Source organism: Nicrophorus vespilloides, unplaced genomic scaffold, assembly GCF_001412225.1.
Source record: "Nicrophorus vespilloides isolate i.1.1-1 unplaced genomic scaffold, Nicve_v1.0, whole genome shotgun sequence".
In the NCBI taxonomy this organism is placed as follows: Eukaryota; Metazoa; Arthropoda; class Insecta; order Coleoptera; family Silphidae; genus Nicrophorus; species Nicrophorus vespilloides.
The window spans coordinates 306,096-321,633 of record NW_017096594.1 but is presented as its reverse complement, the minus strand read 5'-3'; the positions used below and the strand labels follow the sequence as shown (position 1 = coordinate 321,633).

Genomic DNA, 15,538 nt, shown 5'->3' with positions numbered 1-15,538 from the left:
ATTCTGCATGCCATTTTAACGCATCCCTTTTACAATTCAATTCAAGTCGTATAAGATGCATGTGTTTCGTTTTTCTCTCATTTTATTTATATTCTGTTACGTGTGCATGCGATTGCATTCCATTTTACCTGGTGGTTTTTGTTTGTTTTTTTGTTTGTTTTCGTCGTTTTAATTAATTTATTTATTATCATTAACTCATTTATCTCGTGATTTAGTGCGCGTATTAAACTGTTACAACTTTGCAACTAGGTCTTGGCTTACGACAGGGATGCGGGGCCTAATGGTGAAATTCAATACAGCATCAAATCCGGCAAGGGAAAGACGAAGTTCAAGATTCACAACTCAACTGGAATGGTTTTCGCTCAGAAAGGATTTGAACCAGGACAGGAGTACGAGCTGAATGTAAATATAAAAAAATGCATTGGTAGGTTTATCTAATACTATTGATTCACGTTGTTTAGGTGCGGGCTACGGATGGAGGCGGAAGGAGTAGTATTTGCCGCGTTTCAGTCCTGGTAGTGGACGTTCCTCCTAAGTCCAAGAACCCACCCATCATCAAACAGCCGCAAAGCTCTGAAATCACCGAGAAGGACGAAATCGGCTTCTTGGTCACGCTTGTGCAAGCATCCGATCCAGACAATGATACTTTGTGGTATGATATAGTGGACGGCGATCCCAGAAACGAGTTTTATATCGGCCGCGACAACGGAAACATCCTGTTGGCCAAGCAGCTGGATTACGAAACGCAGAAGGTGTACGTCCTCAATATAAGCGTGACTGATATGACTCACACCGCGTACACCACAATGAAGGTGTCGGTCATCGATATCAATGACAATAGACCCAGGTTCCTGGAACCTTTATACAAAGTGGAGATATCCGAAGCTGTGGCTGCAGGCACTGAAATATTGAAATTAATAGCCACAGATCGCGATAGCGGTGGAAAATTGTTTTATAGTCTTCATACAGCTAGGAATTTGATCTCTCTGCAGATCTTCAAAGTAGACTCTCTATCCGGATCGGTGACTTTGGCGGAGAGTTTGGATAGGGAAACGTTGGATGAGCATTTGCTTACTGTGATGGTACGCGATGGCGCCACCCCAGCGAAGAGGAATTACGCGAGGATCTTGATCATCGTCCACGACCAGAACGACCACACGCCTCAATTCTCCGAGAAGATCTTGGTTGGAAAAGTGTTCGAGTCTGCAGCCGTGGGTAGCGCGGTTTTGAGAGCGTTCACTGTTGATCACGATAAAGGCGAGAATGCCAGAGTCACCTATTCCATAACTTCTGGAAACGTCGGGAACGTGTTTAGCATAGATCCTAATTTGGGTGTAATCCAAGTGGCCAGGGAACTGGATCTGGCCACGGCCAATGAATACACTCTGTACATAAAGGCCACAGATCACGGGCATCCTTCGCACTCCTCGAGCGTTCCAGCGCACATTATGCTCACCATGGCCGACAATGCTCCACCTAGGTTCGTCGAGAAGGAAATTGCAGCGGAAATTTATGAGGACAGACCGCTCGGCAGTTACGTGGCTCATTTGAATGTGCGCAGCACTTCTTCGCTGCAATATGAAATTGTCGATGGCAATACCGGAGATACTTTCGCCATTAGTCCAAGTACTGGGGTCATCATCACCCAGAGATTATTGGATTATGAATTGACTAAATTTTACAATCTCACTATCAAAGTCCTTAATATGGTAAGTTTCTACATAATCCCTATGGATTTATATTTTTAATTAACTATAATTACATGCAAGAAGTAATCATTTATTAAGTTGAATGTAAAGCGGTATTAGCTTTCATTGAACATGAAATAAATGTCAGGCCGCGTGGAGAATTATTTCATATCTGCGATAAGAAACGGTGTTGAAGTTGAGACTTCTTTTATTTCTGTTGAATAATCTCAATTTATAGTTGGATGAGGTGAATGGTGTGCCGGAAGGCTGTGGGTTAGGATTTATGGGAAGTTTGTGTTTGAACTGGTTTTTGTTTGCAGGCGAGTGTTTCAGCGGAATGTAACGTGATCGTCCACATATTAGACAAGAACGATAACGCGCCGGAGTTCCTGCAAGCGGTTTATTCCGGCTCGATAAGCGAATCGGCTCCGGTGAACTCTTTAATCCTGACAAACTCGAGCGATCCTCTCGTGATAAAAGCTGTGGACGCAGATTCGGAGGTGAACGCGCTATTGCACTACGATATTGTTGAAATCTTACCGCGCCAATACTTCCATATCGACGCCAATACCGGTGCAATAAGAAGCATAAGACTACTGGACCACGAAACCGTCGACAAATTCTCTTTTCATGTTCAAGTGTCGGACCTGGGTAAACCTAAGCTGTCCTCGGAGACGACGGCTAGGGTAGACATTACCATCACCGACGTCAACGACTGTCCACCCAAGTTCTCTCATTCTTTGTACAACGTGACGCTTCTACTACCTACGTACAAAAGCGTCGCCGTCATCCAGTTGAATGCGACAGACCCAGACAGCCGAGAGAGCACTAGTCTACGTTACGACATAATCGACGGGAACAAGCTCAGAATATTCGGGATCGATTCCCGCACAGGCCTAATAACTGTCCTCGATCCGGACAACATGAAGCCGATGCATAAGCTGCAAGTGCGCGTCTCCGATGGGAAGTTCTCTAACGTTGCCAAAGTATACATCCGTGTGGAGCAGTCCGAAAACTCGGGTCTCATCTTCCAGAAGCCCGTCTACGAAGGAAACATTGTCGAAAACTCCACAAAACCCACAACGGTTTGCGTGGTGAATGTATTAGGCAGCGCGCTAAATGAGCATCTAGAGTTTCGTATCTTGAACCCCACGAACATGTTCAAAGTGGGCTTAACCTCGGGCGTGATACAGACGACCGGGTTGCGGTTCGACAGAGAAACCAAAGACAATTACGAGCTGATTATCGAGGCCAGAAGCCAGATGCCGGACAGAGAGAAGCCCCGTGTCGCTCACGTGATTGTTAATGTGACTGTAATGGACATCAATGACAACTGCCCGATGTTTGTAAACCTCCCCTATTATGCAGTAGTTTCTGTGGACGATAAAAAGGGCAGCATCATTCACAAGGTGCACGCTATAGATATGGACAGTGCGGAGAACGGAGAAGTGCGTTACGAGCTCATCAAAGGGCACGGGGAACTCTTTAAGGTTCAACGCGAGAGCGGAGATATTGAAATTAAGCAAAGTCTCGAAGGCCACAACAGAGAATACGATTTGTTCATTGCCGCTTACGACAAAGGTGCGATTTCCGGTCACTATAAATTACCAATTGCTCATGTTTATTTTATTTACAGGTATTACACCTTGCCGAACGGAAGTCAAGGTGCACGTGAAAGTTATCGATCGATCGATGCCGATATTCAAGAAGCAATTCTATTCGGAATCGATACCGGAAAATTTCGAGCTGCATTCGCCATTGGCTCTGTCCGTGCAAGCCGAGTCTCCTTTAGGCCGTAAACTCATTTACAGCATCGTCAAAGGCAACGAACTCGAAGAATTCGCACTGGACTTCAACACCGGTAAGCAAACTGACGACAATTGCGCGACTACTACACTAAAAACACTTACACGTGAAATCCATTACATTTGTTTTTCTTACGACAGGCAATATCACGAATCCTAAACAGTTTACCACTATCAAAGATTTCTTAAGTTATTTACCGAACTCGAATACTTCCAGTAAAGGTATTACATGTTTTCGCAGGCCTGGATTGATGCCTGATTGTTTTCTTTTTATTTATTTACTTTTTGTTAACCCCGTGTGTTTTTCCACCTACCCACCTCTTATTACTTTTTATTATTTTGGTGTTGGATTTATAACAGAGTACAATATGCATGGTATTTTATAAACACACAATACACAAGCAGAAAATTCGCTTGATTTCATCTTTAATTATTTTAATACCAATAATTAAACTTCATCATCACTTATAATAACAATAATATTAATAATAAATTTCTTTATTATTAACATTACATATAATACTACGTAATTAAAGATGAAGCAAGATACAGATAAATTAAATACCGCCCCTTGCCCCCCTTTTAGAGTTGAAGATCTTTGAATTGACCGAAATTAGTAGTGATTGGTAGAGATGAGAATTTAATATTATTTTTGTGTTTGGTTTTATTTATTTAAAATCACTAAACAAAGCTATTTTGACTTTCCACAGCCCCCGACAGTAACAATGGTCCCTGTGAGTATCTCTTTGTAGAAAGAATTAACTATCGCTTGAACTCTCTAAAACTGCACGACGCTTTCTACTTAATATCTCCATCTTAACAACTTCATTTGAAATTCTTTTATTGGTGTATTAATCATATTCTATTGTATATTGCACGACTTCTCCCGAGAAACATCTCATCCATTTTTTTTATATCGCACCAAATTATCCGATATTCTTCCACAGTCTTAATCAAGCGCTTATTGTACAAACAATATATATATACATTTATTTATTACGAGATTTATTCGTGATGTATTATTTTGAATTACTCAAACGCATCAAATTGCTTTGTATGCTGATTTTGGGGACGTTTTGTATATCATCTGGTTGGAAATAATGTAGGTGTCATCTCGGTGGTGGACGAGTTGGATTTCGAAGAGCAGCCACACTACGAGCTCATCGTCCGGGCCACGGATTCCGTTTCCGGTGTGCACGCCGAAGTTCCGGTTTCCGTCGTCCTGCAGGACGTCAACGACTGTCCGCCGGAATTTACGCAGGAGAGCTACAACATTTCGATTTCCGAGGCAGCGCCGTTCGGCACACCGATCCTCACAGTCATCGCTAATGACAACGATACTGGCATAAACCAGAAAATAATTTACTCGATCAAGAAGGATAATGGGAATAGCACGGAGTTATTCCATATTGATGAGACAGAGGGGACCATCTATTTGAAACAGTCTTTGGATCACGAAACGGCCAAAAGTCATCATTTTATTGTAATAGCAACGGATCAAGGAGTTCCCAGTTTGAATAGCACCGCTCACGTTTGGTTGCAAGGTATCTGAAGTTAAAAGTGTAATTGTTTGTAAAATATATTCTAAACGTTTTTCGTCCCTTTTAGTGTTGGATATGAATGATAATCCACCGAAATTCGAACAGCCTTCGTATCATTGCGGACTATCCGTCCATGCCAAGAGAGACCAATTCGTAACTATAGTAAGCGCAAGCGATCCGGACTCGGTGGATCAAACGAAACTACGATACACTATTGTAGCCGGCAACGAGCAACAAACCTTCTCCATGGATCCTGATACCGGTGTCATAACTCTGACAAACTTGGCGAATTTTGGAGAACAACGAGCCATGCTTTTGAACGTTTCCGTCTCCGATGGAGTTTACACGAATTTTGCGCGAGTCAAAGTCGAGCTTCTTCCAGCTAATCTGCACACTCCAATTTTCCCAGATGTAATCATGGATGTACAGATTTTGGAAAATAAACCACCAAACACCTTCGTCGTCGAGGTGAAAGCAACCGACTCCGATTTTGGAGAGTTCGGCGCCATCCACTACTCTATACATTCGGACCTTCTGTTGGAATCATTCAACATCGACAAAGTCTCTGGAAGGATTACGACTAGAACTCGATTGGATCGTGAAGCTCAAAAGATGTACGAGATTCCCGTGATGGCATCAGATGGTGGCGACAGGAGCGGCTTCCTTACCGTGCGCGTTAAAGTCATGGACGAAAATGATAACTCTCCGAAGTTCCATTTGCGCGAATACAAGGGTAGCATCCAATCGAATTATAATATCGGCACTCCTTTCATACGGGTAAGCCTCTTATTCTTATTCATCGCCATTATTTTTTTTATAATATTACAAAAAAATACGCTTTTGTAGGTAAGAGCGACTGATGCGGATGAAGGACGATCCGCCAAATTGGAATATAGTATTTACGATGAAAAATCTTCCGGGGTCACCGATATTTTTGCAATCGATGCCAACACCGGTAGTATTAACTTGGTTCAGAAGGCTGGCAAATACGGTTCGTTATTCGTTGTTTCTGTCGATGCCGATTTTCAGTATAATCTTCTTACAGAGGGACAAGTCTTCCAATTCTTTGTGAGAGCTACTGACAATGGGAAACCTCAGAGGCATTCCGACGTCCCGGTGAACATCCTAATTATGGGACCAAAAGATCGACCCCCGATCTTCGAGCGCAAGGACGACAAGTTTTTCGTGTCGGAAAATTCGCCAACCGGTAACATTCAATTTAATTCCCCCTATTGAGACCGTTTTCTATATAAATTGTGTTGGTTGAATGAATAGGTAATGTGATAACTCGTTTGAAGTTGGTTTCGAACGTGTCCGTGAGCTATAAGATCATTTCCGGTTCGGAGGAGGATCCGGAGTTCGCGGTCGATGGTCAGGGCCAGGTCTCGTTGGCACGTCCTCTGGACTTCGAGCGACGCGTCTCCCATCTGATCGGCATCTTGGCCGAAACTGATTCCAGCCCGCCCTTAACGGCCCTCGATGAAATTACTTTGCAAGTACTCGACGAGAATGATCACGCGCCCCACTTTGAGAGCACACCCTACACCCTCAATCTTGCAGAGAACGTTAACGAGGGAACGTCCATATTAAAAGGTACTTTGATTACTCTCACCACTTCCTTTCCTATAGAAAACCTTCAATCGATTCTTCTGTTTCTAGTAATTGCACATGACGAAGATCAGGGTAGCAACGGCGAAGTTCGATACAGCTTTGGCTCGGATTCTGGAGAGGCAATCAACGTTTTCGCGGTGGACGCTTTCACCGGATGGATCACAACTCTTGTTCCGCTGGATAAAGAATCCAAATCCGAGTACAAGTTCAATATAATAGCCACGGATAATGGCACTCCCAAGCATTCGGCCAGGACAACAGTCATCGTAAGGCTGAAGGATTACAACGATAGTCCGTCGGTCTTCAAAAAGAAGTTCTATCAGAGCGCAGTCAACGAGGATGCCCTGCCAGGAACAGTTGTTTTGTCTTTGGAAACGACCGATGCTGATGTGGATTTGAACACGCCCGTTGAATATTACATCACCGCCGGCGATCCAAGCTCTCAATTCCAAATTAGGCAAACCGGTGAAGTTTACGTCGTCAAACCACTTGATCGTGAAACGGTCTCCAGTTATGAATTAGACATTATTGTTACGGATGGAATGTTTACCGACACCACCAAAGTCGCTATAACAATCCTCGATGCTAACGACAATCCACCTTACTGCTTAATGTACAGATACAGGCAGGTCCTTTCCGAAGGAATAATGCCAGGATCATTTGTATTGAACGTTCTTGCTAACGATATAGACGACCAAGAAAACTCCAAGTTGCGATACATTCTAACAGGTGACGGTAGCGAAAACTTCTCGTTGGACAAGGATACAGGCTATTTGAAAACAGTCACTAATTTGGACAGAGAGAACCAAAATAAGTACTTGTTAACAGCTCATGTTCAAGACCGTGAACACAGCGAATGGGAATGCACCTCACGCATTGAATTGATGGTTTCCGATTTGAACGACAATGCACCACAATTTTCTTTACCGTATTATTCCGTCAGCTTGGCTGAGGATGTAGAAGTCGGCACACTAGTTACAAAAGTCCACGCAACAGATGCTGATATAGGTAATTAATTTATGTCATATCTAATAGCATTTTTCTAATAATTTTATTATTTTCAGGAATAAATCGGAAAATAAAATATGCCTTTTTGGACTCTTCTAACAATCACTTCAAAATTGAAAGCGACAGCGGAATCGTTACTTTGGCAAAGCCGCTGGATCGAGAATTGAAGGCCATGTACAATTTAACTGTACAAGTTGTAGATCAAGGCACGCCTAGATTATCTACAATTGCCAGCTTGGTTATTAACGTTCAAGATATCAACGATAATCCACCCGAGTTCGCTTCTAAATATTATTTCGCCGTGGTGCCAGAAATTAGCGCGAACGGAACAGAAGTTGTGCGCGTCCTGGCAACTTCCAAAGATACTGGGGTGAATGCGGATATTTATTACTCCATTATTGGTGGAAATGAGCATAAGAAATTTATTATCAATAATAGGACTGGTGTGATTATGATTTGGGATACATTGGATTACGAAAGAGCGAAAGACTATTTCCTCACAATCCAGGCTATCGACGGCGGAAGTCCACCTCTGAGCAACATAGCCACAGTCAACATCACCGTAACCGATTCCAATGACAATGCACCGATATTTGCTCAGAACTCGTACAGCGCACGCATTCGAGAAGATGCACAAATCGGAGACAAGATTCTTCAAATCGTAGCCACGGATTTGGATAGTGAGGAGAACGGTAGAATCGAGTATTCCATAACGAAAGGAGATAAACATGTACAGTTTTCCATTGATCCCGACAACGGTTATATATCAGTTGGGGACTACTTGGATCGCGAATCAATTTCCACCTATGTCCTGGAGGTTGTTGCCAAAGATCACGGCGTTCCATCCGCCCTTTCGGAGCAAATCAATGTTAATATTGAAATATCCGATGCCAATGACAACCCGCCGCTCTTCTCGCAGCGGAATTACACCACGATCATTCAAGAAGATAAGCCGATCGGATACCCGATTATCAAGTTCATGATTACTGACGCAGATACTGCTCCCAACACCAGTCCATATACATTTGATTTTCGCTCTGGCAATGATGGTAACATTTTTCGACTTGAGCAGGACGGAGTATTACGGACGGCCACGCGATTCAATCACAAGATCAAGGATACGTATGTCCTTCAAATTCGGGTTTTTGATAACGGCACTCCGCCACTGTATTCCGATACGTCGGTCGTGGTAAAGGTGATTGAAGAATCGCAATATCCACCTATCATCACACCTCTGGAAGTCAATATAAATTCGTTCCTAGATGAGTATCCTGGTGGAATCATCGGAAAAGTACATGCTAATGATCAAGACCAATACGATACTTTAACATACTCGCTTTCACCCACTTTAGGGATTAATTATCCCACACACGAATTATTCAAAATCGATCGTACCGACGGGACTCTGACCGCTTTACCCAGATTGGATGTAGGTGATTACAGGCTTAACGTGTCTGTCACTGACGGCAAATACTATGCACATATCATAGTTAAAATCAACGTAGAAATTATATCTGATGATATGCTAGAAAACTCGATTGCAATCCGCTTCCGCGAAGTTACCCCAGAGGCGTTCGTTCTCAGCCACCGGAAAGGATTTGTAAAAGCGGTGCGCAACGCGATGAATTCCAAACTGAGGGACGTTATTATCATCAGCGTCCAACCATCCAATAACGACCTGATGAACTTGCGGGCCAAGAGGCAAGTAATTAGCAGGGATTTGGATGTGCTGTTCACCGTGAAGAAGCCTGACAACGGTTATTACACGGCGGATACCTTGAGGAAGGCGATGAATGATTACCTTGAGGAATTGGAAGAAAGCACAAAATTGGTGGTCGAAGAAATCGTGCGTTTAAAATGTACAAGTTCGTACTGCATGTACGGCGTTTGCCAGGATCACTACATCCTAAACATAAATAAAATTGTTCCCGTATCAACTGAAATCACGAGCTTTGTATCAGCTGCTCATCTGCAAAAATTGGAATGCATATGCAAAGAAGGTAAGCATTTTGTTACAATTTGTGTCCAGTTTTTTTTTGTCTTGCATTTTATATTTGAATGAAAAATTTAATATTTAAATTTTAGGATACGGCGGAGATCGTTGTGATACCATAGTTAATGAATGCGCCCGCGAGCCCTGCCCTACGTATAAAATTTGTATTCCTGATGCATCTGTGCAAGGTTACTCGTGCCAGTGTCCTGAAGGATACGCGGGTACTACGTGCGATGTCGACATCTCAAAATGTCATGACGAATCCTGCTACATTGCACGCAATCCCATCAGCTTCAGCGGGAAGAGCTACTCCCAGTACAGAATCATTAATAAGAAATCTATTGAAGATCAGCTCAGCCTGAGCCTGCGAATCCGAACAATGCAGCCCACTGGGAATCTCATGTATGCTGCCGGAAAAGTGGATTACAACATCCTGGAAATTGTGAACGGAGCTGTGCAGTATAGGTTTGAGTTGGGCAGCGGCGAGGGTGTAGTGCGAATCTCGAGCATTTATATTTCGGACGGACGGTGGCACGAAATTCGCTTGGAACGCGACAGGAACAGCGCGAGGATCACCATAGACAACATTCACACGGCGCAAGGATCGGCGCCGGGAATTAGCGACATTCTGAATCTTCAAAGCGACGAAATGTATTTGGGAGCGGAAGTCCACCAGCATCCATCAATATTGGGCTTTGAAGATATCCAACGCGGTTTCTCCGGCTGCATGGATGATGTAAGGATCTCGAGAGTATCGGTGCCGTTGCACAAGAGTGGAGACAGCTCAGTTGCGGTGTTGAAGCGGTTCGCCAATGTGGAGTTCAGCTGCGACGCCTCGACCGTTCTGACGCCTCTAGGAGCTTGCGGCTCTCAGCCTTGCATGAATGGAGGAACATGTAAAGAAATCATTGGAGGATTTGAGTGTCAGTGCCATGAAAGGTACAAAGGTACATTATGCGAGTTAGATACGGATCCTTGCGCTTCCGCGCCATGCCTTTACGGTGGCAAATGCACCGCGACTATAGGAGGCGACTATACTTGCGATTGCATCTTCAGAATGACTGGTAAACGTTGTGAATATGGCCGTTATTGCGCACCAAATCCTTGCAAAAACGGTGGCGTGTGCGAGGAAGGTGACGAGGGTCCACTGTGCAAATGCAGGGCTTTTACGGGTGAATTCTGCGAGTTCGATTTGGACGAGTGCCTTTCATCGCCCTGTTTGAATGGTGGCAAATGTGTCAACAATATTGGTTCATTCCACTGTATCTGCCCGCAAAACACTTCCGGCTCTTATTGTGGAAATCCTTTATACTCTACTAAAATCATCTCGAACACCTTCAACATCACACTAGAAGAGCTCATTGGAATTATCGCCGTCGTCGTCTCTATACTTATAATAGTATTCTGCTTTATCCTGTGTTTGAGGTGTAGAAACAGGAGGTCGAGGAGAAGCGCAAATATGATCAACAATGAAACGAGAAAGGAAAACCAAATCGTATTAAACTCGAATAGAAATCATGAACTGATAGAACTTAAGAGAGGTTCCAAGTTAAGTAACTTGGAGGTGAATCAGCGGGAAATTCCGCCGGCAAGGCCGTTATCATACGGCAGCGCCAATGAACAGCATAATAATATGGTGTTGAATAACTTGGACACCCTAAGGAGCTATGGTTCTGCCGGTGACGAGCTTGAAAACATGCCTCCAGCCTATGGCAAGAACCTGAACAGGAGCTCGCAACAAAGTGGATTGGGGAACCACTGCGATTCGGAAAAGACAACGTGGGCAGACCAGATGCATTTAGCTTCTACGTTAAATGAAAAAGCAAAAATCAAAAACGGTAAGTACAACCCCTAATGATGAAGTTCTTTCTCTCTTCTTGACAATATGAATCCTTGTGGTAAAGTGCTTATTTACATTTGTTGCTTGCTTGCGCTAGTAGAGGACTTTACAACTGAGGATCTTGTCTAAGTATTTCCCTGATATATCGCCACTCTACTGACATCGACATTAAGACTTTAAATTTGTAGATTTTAAGACGAGCCCGGTGAATTGCGACCCCCCTAACAGACTTTACGGAGGCCGCAGTAACACCATTGCAACCCACAAACACATAAACGGACCCACGAACATTCCAGAAGATGACCAAAGAAGCGTTGGAAGTAAGTGCATCCCCATTCGTGTTATGTGTACGTCCATTTATATTTACGTATCTTCAAACCTAGATTTCGCAGGCTACCATTGGGACTGCTCGGACTGGGCCAGACACAGCCAGACCCTGCCCAACATCACTGAGGTGCCAGGAAGCGAAATTCCCGACTCTTCCAGCTTCCACAGCAACGAGAGCAACGAATCCAGGAGTCATCACCTGGCTCTCAACCACATGGACACGCGAAGAGACATAGGAACCCTAAACGAGGACATTGAGTCGGAATTCATGGCAGATAGCGAGTGCGAGAACGCAGCCAGTCCAAACCTAAATGCTTTAGATAGCGGAAATGAAGAATTTAGATTTACCACAGGTAAGCCTTTCAATAAATCAATTACTTCAAGAAAAACACTCTTCCGAAGAAATAAATCAATTCATTTTGCGAAAACATTTTATATTATAGGCTGGAAAGAGACTGCCTTGTAATCATTAGTAAGTCACTGTTTTGTGTGTGTTTTCCTTCCCACAATTATTCCCGCCCTAAAATGATAATATTGATTAATATCTTGACTATCGTTTGAAACTAATTATGTGTGTGTATTTTCTTTTTGCTGTCACTTGCATCAGTGCCTTTAATTATTGTTAAACCATGTGAGTAGTAGTATTATCTAACTGTTTGTACGGACCCAACTTCGTATCAGCCACCCCCCAACTTCTTGTTACTAATCGAAGATGAAACGTTACAGCGGAGAATTATTTGCGACACCCGAACACCTATCTTCCGACTCATGGTTTTAACATACCTAGTGAAGCGGAAGGCGATAGTCTACATAGTCCAGGCGCGGATTCAGATGATGTCGAACCCTACGGATTCCCCAGCAACCGCAACCGACTCAAGAATTGCGACGACGACCTCGAATCAATCATTACTACTTTAGGTAAGCAACCCATAAAGCCTTCACTTAATCTGGATTAAAACTATATTATGTGTGTATTTGCAGAAGAGCGCCATTCTCTATTGGGAGGTTACGGAAGCAACAGCGACATGTCGACGAATCTTTGCGAAATCGAGGATTCTGAATGTGAGAATGAACATAAGCCCTTGAACTATTTAGGCGGCGTTCAGCAGACTTCCGTTTGACATCTGAATTTATGATATAACCATGAGTCTACTCGTTTCCTGGGCCATCGCGTGGCGATGGGCGTCGTTTCTTGTTTACATTTTATTTTTCTCCAAACCGGAAATGGAAACATCAAACTCACCGCCGTCGTTCATTATTATTATTTGTTTAGGAATTGAAAATAATAACTTCTATAATAACGTTAAAATAACTACATTCATTTTATCATAGTCTTTGCATATCAAACGGAATGATATGGATATTGTTAGAGAAAATTGTAGATGTATACTTTTATTTTATTTTTTTGTTCAAATTGTAAATACTAAATGAAATTCAATTATAATGGAAAAGTAAATATAAAAAGAATTATGAAAGAAAATATAAACAAATATATTGAGAGACAGATGGAAATATTTTTTTAAAAAAAATAATAACATTTATTAATTTATAATATTGTTTATAGTTTAATGATTGATTTGTTGACTGTATAGAATGAATGTTTGATGTGAACTATCTTGATCTTTTTTATAATGATAATTTTGTAAAAATATTTATATTTTAAGAGGAAAAAAATGTGCCTATGAATTTATAGAGCTCTTGAATATAGCAGCTCAAATAACTGATAACTTTTATAATATTATTAAGAGAACTTTTTTTAGTAATAATATAAAAAGAAAATGCGACAAAAAAAATATATAATACGAAACCGTTTTCATTATACGTTGTACGATTTATAATTTTATAGAGATGTGTAAAAGCAGAAACAAATAATGCCGTTCTTCTTGTTCCGTTATAGTTTAGTGTATTTAGGTTCCAATGCATGTGATATTATTTAATTTGTCTGAAAGAATGTAGTAGTTCTGTTTCAAATTATGTTTACCCTCCATACAAACTGTAATTTTTAATGTTTTTTTTTATTTCAATGAGAACCAATAAAGCTATGATTTTACACAATTTGGTTTTAATTATAATTTAACTTTTCATATGTGCTGAACCTCTTACAATGTGTGCTGAATAAAGAAGATTACTTCGTTTTACATTTATTTAAGTCATAACTAATAAATATTGGATGGAAATATAAACTTTGCTCAAATTGCAGTGAGGAATTTACGAATATTCAATACAAAAATTATTTAAAAAAAATCAATTATTTTATTTTTTATTTAATAAGTAGTTTATAAAATTATAACTAATTAAAGAACTAATTAATATCATGTTCTTTAACTATTAATTCCAAATTTGAAAAACTATATTTAAAAAAAAACATGCTTTTCTAGTTTATCCCTTGAAGAATCTTGAATTCCGATTAATAATTCCAATAATTAGCTTAAATGGAAATGCAATATTAAATATAGAACATTTTTTTGTTGTACAATATTGTTCCATGTCTCTTTTAACTAAATTTTTATGAAGCAGTAAATTGTAAAGTCTTATTGATTTAAATATTGCAATTTCGTTTTCAAAATATGAAATGAATATTATTAACCTTTAACTACTCGCACGCTGAAATTTCTATGTACTACTCGCGCGGTGTATTTTATACACCACGCGTGTTACACCAAGACAGAGTGCATACATGATTGTATTACGACAAGTTTTTCATGTTAACTAATGCTTTTTTATTAGATTCATAACTATTTGTAATACATTAATACAATAATTTCTGAATCACATAAGCGTGAGTAGACAGGTATCAGCATCGTCTGCTATTACAGCAACACTGCACAACTTCTTGGGCCGCAGTCAACACAATATTGCACTGGCGTTTAGTAAACACTTTGGGCATAAGTTACGTTACTTTTTTCACCGGCCCGAGTAGTTAAAGGCTAACATAATTATATCTACTTTACTGTAGATATATACAATTGGTTGTAAAAACCCATAAATTTATGATTAATAAATTTTTTGCGCAAAATATTACTATAAACTATTGTCCAATTTTTGTACAATTTGTGAAGAATCCTCTATAACAGCGTTTTCCAAACTAGCAGTGAGCAATTTTCCAAATATCTGCTAAAGTTTTATGTCTTTTATGAAATGAAGGGGGAGAGGAGGCGCCAAATGATTACATACTTTTGAGGGAGGCGTAGTAACATCAAGTTTGGAAACCACTGCTCTATAATATATGAATATGGATCAATAAGATAACTATAATTTATTTCAATTGAATAAATGTGCCAATACTAAGACTATTGTCTGAAGATGGTACAGTTGTTGAAATAACGAAATTAATTGTAATTCGAACAAGCCTGAGAGATTTTGATTCAATTTGAGCACTGCGTGCAGATTCTTAGTAAAAATTGGATCTGATATTGAAGAAATTGATTTCCACGGTCTGGTAATTAGTATTAATCATTTCTTAAACTTAATTTTGCTTTTTTTAATAAGTAATATTGTATTTCTTTAATGTTTTCTTTTGTTACACATGATTTTCAATTTTAAAAAATACCGGTAATTTACCGATTAACTGGTTTATACTAAAGATATTTATCGTTTACCAGTAAATAAAAATGAAACGATCAAACTGTTATGTGTTTACATAATTAAAGCGATCAGAAGGAAAGTTTCTGACTATTATGAAATAGGTGAAAATTAATTATAAAATGCGCAAAAACTTTTTTAAA

General features: G+C 40.6%; 1 protein-coding gene across 14 annotated transcripts in view; it reads left to right on the top strand.

Moving 5' to 3' along the window:
• LOC108557468 (fat-like cadherin-related tumor suppressor homolog) overlaps positions 1-13,189 on the top strand; it is a 232,146-nt gene extending 218,957 nt beyond the window's left edge. For 4 of the 14 annotated variants that reach the window (XM_017913984.1, XM_017913977.1, XM_017913983.1 and 1 more), the window contains 17 exons: positions 250-402; positions 462-1,709; positions 2,009-3,269; positions 3,325-3,549; positions 3,635-3,715; positions 4,600-5,037; positions 5,102-5,811; positions 5,881-6,025; positions 6,080-6,241; positions 6,310-6,627; positions 6,694-7,653; positions 7,710-9,653; positions 9,739-11,484; positions 11,675-11,806; positions 11,870-12,166; positions 12,540-12,731; positions 12,795-13,189. In XM_017913984.1, coding sequence (XP_017769473.1) covers positions 250-402; positions 462-1,709; positions 2,009-3,269; positions 3,325-3,549; positions 3,635-3,715; positions 4,600-5,037; positions 5,102-5,811; positions 5,881-6,025; positions 6,080-6,241; positions 6,310-6,627; positions 6,694-7,653; positions 7,710-9,653; positions 9,739-11,484; positions 11,675-11,806; positions 11,870-12,166; positions 12,540-12,731; positions 12,795-12,934 — 10,152 coding nt within the window. In that variant the 3' untranslated portion in view covers positions 12,935-13,189. The other 10 variants (XM_017913988.1, XM_017913982.1, XM_017913986.1 and 7 more) reach the window with 9 other exon arrangements.
• Positions 13,190-15,538: the final 2,349 nt, after the last annotated feature.